This window comes from Montipora capricornis, chromosome 3 (genome assembly GCF_036669925.1).
Source record: "Montipora capricornis isolate CH-2021 chromosome 3, ASM3666992v2, whole genome shotgun sequence".
NCBI classification, from domain to species: Eukaryota; Metazoa; Cnidaria; class Anthozoa; order Scleractinia; family Acroporidae; genus Montipora; species Montipora capricornis.
In genome coordinates this window covers 47,370,689-47,380,688 of record NC_090885.1, presented here as the reverse complement: position 1 = coordinate 47,380,688, position 10,000 = coordinate 47,370,689, and the positions used below count along the sequence as shown (strand labels likewise).

Below are 10,000 nucleotides of genomic sequence, written 5' to 3'. Positions count from 1 at the left end.
GCTTTCGGATGAAAAGGACTGTGGAACACAGCGAGCCGTAAAGACCCCAGTCAGAAAAGAGATTCCCACGCAACCTAAGCTACGTGCAACTCGTCACCGTTTAGCCACTCCAGTCCGTAAACAGATCCACTCGATGCCTACATTGCGAGCAGTTCGTCATAAGTCTTTTTCTGTGTCAGCTACAAAGAAGGCGTTGCGGAAACCAACATATGCTGAGATCGTGAAAAGAGCAAAAAAGACTTCTGTTATGAATGAAGTCGCCAAGGTAAGAAAAGACAGAAATTACAGCTCTAATTTACCAGTTTTCTTGTCGGTTTTGGAGCCTGGCATACATATTAGGTGGTGTTACCTATAAAATGTGGCTTCTCCTTACCATGTAATCATACTGTACAAAAATATCGTCCAATATTTTTTTACATCCCAAACAATTCAATGCATCCCAGAGTAGGCGACCTTGGTTCATAATCTTGTTCACGTTCTCACCTGAGTTTGATACTTCCGGAGACAAATCCGGCCAGTGTTCAGATGAGCAGGATTTGATCTCACCACGTAGTATATTGCTATGAAGTCTTGGAATTCTGGAGAGCGCACAAAAAGCTCTCAGCAGAGCGGCAACTTTTACTGTTCTCTTGTTTCTCTCCTAACTTCCTGCGTGCTTCGCTTCACAGTTAACTGGGGTGCAGGGCTGGCGTAGTGGTGAGAGCACTCTCCTCCCATCAGTGTGGCCCGGGTTGGATTTCCCACACTCAGAGTCATTTGTGGGTTGAGTTTTTCTGTTCTCTACTCAGGCCCTGAGAAATTTTTCTTCGGGTACTCCTGTTTTCACCTGTCCTCAAAAACCAACATTTGATTTGATTTGCGTTAATTTGTTGATTTCAGTTTAGTGTCCCCAATAATTATTGCCTCAGCGCTAAAAGACTCGACACTTTAAAGTTCCTTTTGCTTCCTGGACATATGCACGCGAAGGCATGAAACAACTGAAAGAGTAATCTGCTTGATACATGTTTGCTGGTTAATAAGATGTCATATATTTTTGTGTTTAGACAAAGCCCAAAGCTGCCTCGATTACTGGTGTTGCTGCTATGACTAAGTTGGGTAGGTATTTACAGAAAAAAAGGACTGGTTTTTTTTTGTAGAAGAAACTGGTTTTCATCAGTAATGCTTAAGCACTTATTATTTTATCGAAGGTACCCTTCAAAGCCAAGAGAACCAGGTGGAAAGTGAGATGAGCACCAGGAGTCCTCGAAGGAAAAGAAGCCACTGGATGTCAAGTCTGGCCCTTGCAGTGGGGGGAGTCAAAACTCGTGAAACTCAATTAGAAGACTTTCAGGGTTTATCAGAATTGTTCCAATCACCACCTGCTGATCAGCTACCCGCCAAGAGATCTTCGAAAAAACAGAAAGCTGGCAATTGGCTATCTAGTTTAGCAAAGGCCACTAATGGGCGACGCAAACGTGGCACTCCAATAACAGACCTCGATGGAATTCCAGAGATGTTTTTCACACCACCATGTGACATTAGACGGGTGGAATCGATTGAAGACCCTCCAAATTCAGTTAGCCCATCTGATGAGGAATTGCCCATGGAAGAAGCCTTAATCCCGACGAAAACACCTTCATTAACAAGACCTGGAAAGGACACTATAGCTGTTGAAATAGCAACGCCCGTCAACACAACTCCACAAGAATCGCTTGAATTGGTGCAGCCAGTGGCTCTCAGTAGAACACCTTCTCTTCGCCATTCAGTTAAGGATGTTGTGTCAATCAAGATGGTACCACCAATTCAAGTTTCTCGCACTCCTTCCCTTCGTTCCGATATGATCCCGGCATCAGTTGTGTCCAGCCAAGTCGTCGAGACCGAACAATCTAATTTCCAGACATCAATAGAACCAAGTAAAACTCCATCCTTGCGTTCTTCTGGTGACGTTCAAACAGTTCTTCGAAAGAGCATTGGGAATTCCAGAAAAAGGATTGAGAACGCGAGGAAATCAACGAAACATAACAATGCTGTCGAAAATTATGAAGATTTCTTTGTGCCAAACATGTTCGCATCGCCAAAACCACAGCCTAAACGTTATTCGCGAAAGAGCGAAGGCTTGCAAGGAGTAGCAAGGTTACTGCGAACCCCAGAAGATAAAGAGAAAGCCATCGTGAGTCCAAAACTTGATGGAATAAAGGAAATGATGAATGTCAAAGATCTGAAGAGTCCTAATTTTGTTGGTCTAAGGGTCCTAATGAAAACACCAAAATCCTCTTCAAGTGTTGATGATGAGGAGGAACATTTTAACTCGGAGTTATTTGATGCCAAGGCTGTTGAAGAAGACCGGTCTCAATTGAGCGATGATTCGACTGATGTGACTGTGGCTTTTGAGCAAGTCATCGATTTAACCTCTCCGGAGAACAAAATGAGTGAAGCTAATCAGCTCGTTGATGTTGATGTTCGACCTTTAGTAGGGATTACAAGAGCAAAGCGAAGTGCTCCACAGGATTTGACAGAGCCATTGCCCAAGCGATCCCGTCGCACGAGATTGGCAAATACCCGCAATGTCTTTTCTCATCCCAAGGCCGTAGTGAAAAAGCAGACTTCAAGACAGAAGCGAAAATCAGTGGCTGTTGCGCAGACCACACCTGAGCCATTTGTTTTTAAACGGACGCAGCTTGATCCCATTATTGAAGTTCCATCTCCTGTTCGTTCAATTTCCATTTCCTCTCCTGAAGATCAAGCATCTCATAGTCAAATACGAACCAGAAGCGGTAATAAGATGAAGACTGAGGCCATACCACCTTTGAAAAGTTCTCTCCCTGGAAAGTTCGTTTCAAGCCAAACAGAGTCTTCATTTGACTCAAGTACAGAGGAAATAACGAAGACCCGCTCAGGAACGGGGAAGAAAATAAAAATCGCTAGAGCCCCAGTGAAAGCACGCTCCACACGAAATAGTCGAAGGCAGGATGCTTCTTCACTAGACATCGTGTCTTTTAAAAAGACCACTGCGACACACATTTATGTTGCTGAAAGAGATGTTGATGAAACATCTCTTAACATTCCAATCAGACGGTCGCGACGTACGTGTAACATTGTGGAAGAAGACAGCTCTGTTTTGGAGAATTCAGAAACGAAACGAAACACTCCCCTCTCAAACAATCTTCAAAAGAGTGAGCATATCATGAATTTAAGAAAGACAAGAAGTCGCGCGGTGGAGGTAATGAACGTAGATTTGAGCGTCAAAACCCAGAAGGAGAGTTCGCGTTTGGAGGATGCCAAGACAACACTAAGAACTCGCGAAAAGATTGACGGGGATACTTCATTAAGCAGAATGACAAAGAGCCTTCGTGATGAGGAGAACCTGTCGGAGAAAGATTGGGATGCCGAGCAAAGAAACAATGCTTTAGAAGAAACTAAATCAACACGAAGGAAACGCAACAAAAGTGGTACCGACGAGCTTGACACTACCAGCGCGAAAGGAGAAGATGGCGGTTTGGTTGCGGTCAAAACAAGGAGCAGTATGCGTAAGAGAGATACCGAACAGAGTGTCATTTCCAAAACGAGAAGCAGTCGGGCCAAGAATGTCACCGCAGAGGAAGAAAGAAAAATTCAGCTTGAGGATTGTATGTTGGAGGAGGCTAAATCAACAAGAAACACACGCAGTAAAAGTGCCAACGCAAAGAGGAACGTCTCATCCACCAGAAGGAAAACTCGCAGTAGTAATGCAGAGGATACTGTGCCAGCAGAAGACAAAGGCATTGAGAAAGAGATTTCCACCGTGAGAGAACCTTCAAAACGGCAACTGACAGAAACAGTTTCATGTCAACCGCAAGATAAAGGACCGAAGAGGACCACAAAACAAGCCAAGCACAAACAGGAGGGTCAAGTTACTGCTCCTAAGACGGGTGGCACTAACAAAAGGCGTCAGGACGATTCCAGCGTCTCCAACGCTCCCGAACCCAAGAGAACAACCCGCTCAAGCACTCGGATCCAAGAGAAATTAAGCTCTCGAAAGTGAAGTTTTTTTTTAAGGCAATTTAAAGTAAAAACTAACGGTAAAAGGCGCGATGTTTCTTCCGAACTTCGGTCATTGTCAAGCTAAAAGTGAAGGTAAAAACATGGATCAAAAGTGATTTTTGGTTGACAATAGGCGGGTTGATTTCAGATGTTGTTTGATCTTGTGGCTAACAAACGTGGGCTGGATCGTCACTTGAATTTTCCGGGTCAGATCTTTGAGTTGTGTTCGTACAAAATCGGCTGAAACCGCGCGAAGTCAAGCCGTCTATTGTCAACCAACAATCCCTTGTTTACCAATTTAAATGTGACCTGTGTGATGCAGGTTATATTGGTTACACGCGGCGGCATTTGCATCAACGCGTAAACGAGCACAAGAATGCGTCTTCCTCTATTGGAGAACATTTCCGTGTGGAACAATGATCTTACCAATAATTTTACCATCTTAAAAAAGTGCAAGAACAAGTGTGACTGTCTCATTTATGAAATGTTTTTTTTTAATGAACTGAGACCAAGTCTCAATGAACAGTCAGAGTCAATTCGTGCGAGAGTTTTTTTAATCATTTTTAATTAGGTTATCCTTGCATTTTTTGTGAACACCTTTTTTTTTTTTTAAATTTTCATACTTTACATACTTTTACTTTGTTTTATATTTATACTTATGCTAAATTTTTATCTTCACTTTTAGATTGATAATGAACGAAGTTGGGTCGAAACGTTGCGCCCTTTTACCGTTAGTTTTTACTTCCGAAAGAAAAGTGGTAAGCACAGTTACACGTCACGAATGAGAGAAAAAGATCACGCCCAAAAGACATTCCAACACAATAAGCATGATTCGTATGTTGAGTTCAATGTTTTTGATAGGCAAGATTGACTGAGAAACTAGCCAGGTTAATCACAGTTCAGAGATAAGAGCGCCATGAAAAGCTAGTACGAATGTTGTGATGGCTGGCTTTGTAAATAGTCTTCGCAATATGTGCGCCGTTTTCCACAAGTGGAAACGAAATTTTTATAACCATACTCGAGTGGCGGGAATAGTTTTTAGATTGTTGTTAGAAAGAAGGTTTTTAAGTAGCCTTCTGCCGAAGAACTTTGTCAATTTTATCGCAAATTGGTTCAATAATATAGGAAGGTAATGAAGTCCACATTAGGCTCTCAAATCTTCTCAACATATACCGGAATCGTTACATAACTCATTTAACGCTGCTGATTTTCACTTGGCTTAACAAAATGCCGCAAGATGGCTACAAATTCACTTAAATGGACGAGTCAAAGAAAAACGCAGAATATATCAGATAACCACTTACAAAAGTGCAGACTGTGAAAGGCAACAACAGTTTTAAACAGAGCACATCAAGCTGCAAACGTGAAGGTTTTTCAGTGCGGTAGCTCGTTCATATTTTAGTAAATATAGTTATTACTTCAGTTTCAAAGGCTTTACGGTGCAGCAAATAACTTAGTTTTTTTTTTTCATGGCTCACTACATCCACTGCTTCCAAATCTATTCTCTTATGACTTATTTGCTTTTTAGTGAGAAAACAGTGGACATATCACTAGAGCTTCTTACGCCATTGCCCATTGTAAATATTCTTGAGGGCTTGTGATAATTGTTATCAAATGTGTATGATTTATAGTTCCCATTGACACGCACAGCAAAAATCAAAAGCCGTCTAGTTGCATTATTGTTTCTTCGTTCACGGTTCAGTCTCATTCGAAGTCCCGTTCGTCTTCTCGTCATCAGCACTATTCACTACGAATTCCTGGATAAAAGCCAGGTACCCGTTTCTCGAAAGTCCCGAAACATTTCAGGTGTCTCAATTTCCCTTGTACCTCAAGAAGGGAGAGGATTTAAGTCGTCGGACTTCACAATCATTTTGCTTTTTGTTACCTTGAAAACATGTTAAAAGATCGGCTTTCCTGAACAAGCGATTGGCACGTTCACAAATGCCTTTTCGGGCCCGGGAAGTTTTCGGACCTTTCGAGAAACGGTCCCCAGTTGTTCGAAGGCTCGGTAACTATTCAGTGGATAAGTCACTATCCAGTTTAAAATATAATCTACTTTAAACGTTGGCAAAGCTTTCCACACGCGCCTTTAATTTTTTTTTTAATTAGATGTGTTGAGAGTGCATATTCGCGGAGACGCTAATAAACCTCATCCTCGGAGACTCAGGGGCAGTCAGTCGAGACGGGACGTGAATCGGGACTGACGTAAAGTTTTCAAGTAAGGCGAGAAGAGCCCGTGGGAACATACCTTTAACCGGGGGGGGAATAGAAAAAAGGCCTGGGACCGAGAAACGATGTTCTCACAACTTGCAAAGCGTTCATCTTGATCAGCGGGGTATTTTTGAGCGGCCGCTCTTTGTGATTCAGGTGTTTTCGAATGTTAAAAAGATGGCGATCTCTGTAAAAACTATGTGTCTGTTGGCTTTATTATTGGCGCTATTATCACAAAGTGAAGTTGAGAAAACGTTCACAGCTGACTCGTTCCCTAATGGCTCTGAAGCCATCGAGGCACAACTCGCACAAATCATAATTTACGAGTACGAGTTGAATGCGTAGTCCGCGTAGCTAGTTTGCTCGATATAAATCCGTTTATTCACGGGAACCCAAATATTTCAAGTTGTTTCCGATGCAATAAGTGTAATTTATTCACCTAAGGACCTCTTCCTGTTGTTCGATGGATCCAAAACATCGCCTCTTGAACCAACCACGTTTAATTTCATTCAACAATATCTACTGGGAACGTGTTCTTCTCGCCGAAACACGAAAAAACTGCTTTTGCAAACTTTCCTGTATATCAGCGGGATGTTTTAATTTGGGAAGATCTAAAGGAAAGAATATTTTTAAAAAACGTTATTTCATTCGACCCACCAAAAGTGCTACTTTCCATTCTTGAATTTGTCCTAGTAAAGTCAATTTTTATTTATACTCAGACAGAAATAATAATTAATACAAATTTGTGCTTAAAATACAAAATCAAGGGATTGCGAAGAAAAAGAAATTTTACAATTGTAGGTTCGTTCATTGAACTAAGGGAAGGTACGTTTTTAATTGGGGTGGGGGGGGGCCGGGGCTTCGGAGGGGAGGGTCCTTAGTAATTTTTTTACAAATTGGGGAGGGTCAAACCTGTTTTATTTTCAACCCGGGGAGGGTAATAGTTTTTTTTGGCAAGGAAAAAATCACTCCATGTCGCTTCTATTTTGTACATACAAGTCGAGATTAATCTAAATTATTTTACAGGTGTCGAAAACTTTACTTATCAAGGAACTATCTTCTCCCAACTAACATAATTGTCTCTCTCGACCCGTGCCCGCTTTCGCCCATATTTTGATGTTTCCGCGCGGGGTTCTGGTATAAAATCAGTCTCAAGTGAGGATTCGTCACTTAAGCTACTCGAACTTGAACCTTCAACTCGATCTACTACATCACTATATTTGCCCTTTGGGTTCGGGAACCACCCTAGGTCTTTATCTTTCCACTTTTCTGGACCTGTGCTTTCACTTGTTCCCGCAGCCGATGTGCCATCAACTGAGTCAGGAGTAGCGGGCATCCTTTTTAGAATGGCGAGTCGGCAAACAGCCACAATAGCCACAAGTTGCTCCATCAGACCTCATGAAATCCTCGCATTCACCACAAGCACATTTCCCTCTTGCTATTCCTCATACATCCTTGCCCATTTTCAAGTTTTCACCGTACAGTCACACGCCATGCAATTAACTACTTTGCGCGCAGATAAACATGGTTATATGAGTAACACTTCCAGTTTGTTATTTCCACTTCCGGTTATTTTTGTCTTGGATAGGTTGAGGGGGATGGGGGAGGGCCATATGTTTTTGTTTGGGTATTTTTGAAGGGTCATGCATTAATCCATTCCAAGGAAGTGGGAGGGCTACGACTTTTTTGGAAAAAAAATTCTAAAATACCCCGGCCCACCCCCACCAATAAAAAACGTACCTTCCCTAACCGAGTAGGTGACCCAAAACAAGAAATAAATGAGTCAAGGAAAAGAGATGCAAAATAATTGTTTTAGATAAAAAGTATTACTTTATTTATCAATAGAGGGCAAAATTACTGAGCGCTGATTGGCTGAGACAGAGGGCATTTTTTCTTAATCGAGGGCATTTTTGGTAATCAAGAGAGGGCTTGATTGCCTGTCAATGATTGGTTAATCCGTTGCATAGCAACCGTTCGTTATCTTGAAATTTGTTGCCAAGTTTTTGCTGCAACAATGGCTTGTCGTTTTATTGAAGCGGACGAGGAATTAATTGAACTTTTGAAAACAGAAAGTGAAAACAAAAACACAAAACGAAGCACAGACTATTGGAAAGGAATTTTTGAAAAGTGGGCGGAAACTAGGGGAAAGGAGGAAAAGCTAGAAAGCTACGACATCCCAGAACTGAACGATGCACTTTCGCAATTCTACGCTGAGCTAAGAAAAGAAAACGGCCAAGTTTACGAGCCAGACTCTCTAAAGGTGATGCAGGCGGCTTTAGATCGACATTTAAGGAGCCAAAATTATCCAAAGTCTATCCTAAGGGATACAGAGTTCCTGTCTTCGAGGAAAGTGTTGGAGGGAAAGGCGAGAATAAAATAAAAATCATTGAATCGATTGGTCAGTTCAATTTGATTGATGATTTGCCGTAGCGCTAAACAGGCTTCCCAGATAAAAATAGACTGCGCACCTGATTTTCCTTTGTATAAATTTTGCCCTTTATTGATAAACAAGTAATCGCATGAGTCCTCGTACTATTAAGGATTAATTGCACTTGTGTTTTGGAAATTTTCCAAATTGCCCTCGTCGCTTCGCGACTCGTGCAATTTTGGAAAATTTTCAAAACACTCGTGCAATTAATCCTTAATAGTACGAGGACTCATGCGATTACCTATACTAATTAAATGACAGTTAAGGATTACATAATCGTAAAACATTAGGAATCAATAATAGTATTATAACCACCAATCACAGAATTTTTGATAATTAACGAAAATTGGAAAACAGCTTGATTTTCTTAACATCAATGGATAAAGAATTCCAAAGTTTTGGACCAGTGTAACTGATCGAACAAATACCGTATTGAGTGGTATGATCAGATGTAACAAACGGATTATCAATCTGTGATTGACGTGTATTATATGAATGAATAGAAGATACCGGGTTCAAAAAATTAAGAAAACTAGAAGGGCTTAGTTTATGATGCCACTGATAAACAAAAGAGAGAATTTCAAGATGAATTATATCAGAGAACTTGAAGAGCCTGAGAGACGTCAATAGTGGCTGTCCTATATTCAACGTCAGCTGCAATCCTTTCAGCTTGGAATGTGCAGTGCCTCTTGGAACTAATTATAACATCAAAGTCCGGAATAAGTATTTTACCAAGGGTCTACCAAGCCTATCTGTCATCTTGGTGACCCTAACTCCAACGATTGAAGCATACACCTGCCAGCTATCTCGTGAACTGCGTGTGTTCAGCTTGAACAGGGATAAACTAAAAATTGATTATTTGGTAGAAAACTTGAGAAAGAAGAGTGACCTCAGATTCGACGGTGAGGATCTCTTTTGGACCCTGCAAATTGAAATTCCAGCAATTCCTTTGTATATACAGGAATTCCACTACCGCTATCAACATACCTTCCCGTTTGCTACAACTGCTATTACAGTTGCGCATGCGCGGTGGTGGTAAACAGTGCTGCTTGGCTGGCTGTATCAAGGATGCAGGCACTTACCCCTTAACTACCTGTAGGGGAAGTTACATGTGTGTGTGTTTGGGATAGAGACAATTACATGAATTATGAGACGGGTGAAATAGCATATATTCCGTGCTGTTCATGTCAGGTAAACATCAAGTGTGTCCAGCCATATGGCTGTTCACACCACATGTCCAACTTCTTGCACAGTACATTTCATGTTACGTGCAACATCGGAGACAATGTGACTTTTACTAGTGATGTCCAGTCAACGACCAGGAACAAGAATTGTATATGTTTATCCTGCAGTCAAGGTCTC

The 10,000-nt window shown here is 41.5% G+C and overlaps 1 protein-coding gene across 2 annotated transcripts in view; it reads left to right on the top strand.

The window, feature by feature from the left end:
• The window catches only part of LOC138043286 (proliferation marker protein Ki-67-like), a 24,630-nt gene extending 18,969 nt beyond the window's left edge, over positions 1-5,661 (top strand). For both annotated transcript variants that reach the window (XM_068889479.1, XM_068889480.1), the window contains 3 exons: positions 1-265; positions 1,044-1,095; positions 1,188-5,661. The exon at positions 1-265 is cut by the window's left edge and continues 2,636 nt beyond it. In XM_068889479.1, coding sequence (XP_068745580.1) covers positions 1-265; positions 1,044-1,095; positions 1,188-4,000 — 3,130 coding nt within the window. In that variant the 3' untranslated portion in view covers positions 4,001-5,661. The remainder of the gene's footprint in view (positions 266-1,043; positions 1,096-1,187) is intronic.
• The last annotated feature ends 4,339 nt before the right edge of the window (positions 5,662-10,000 follow it).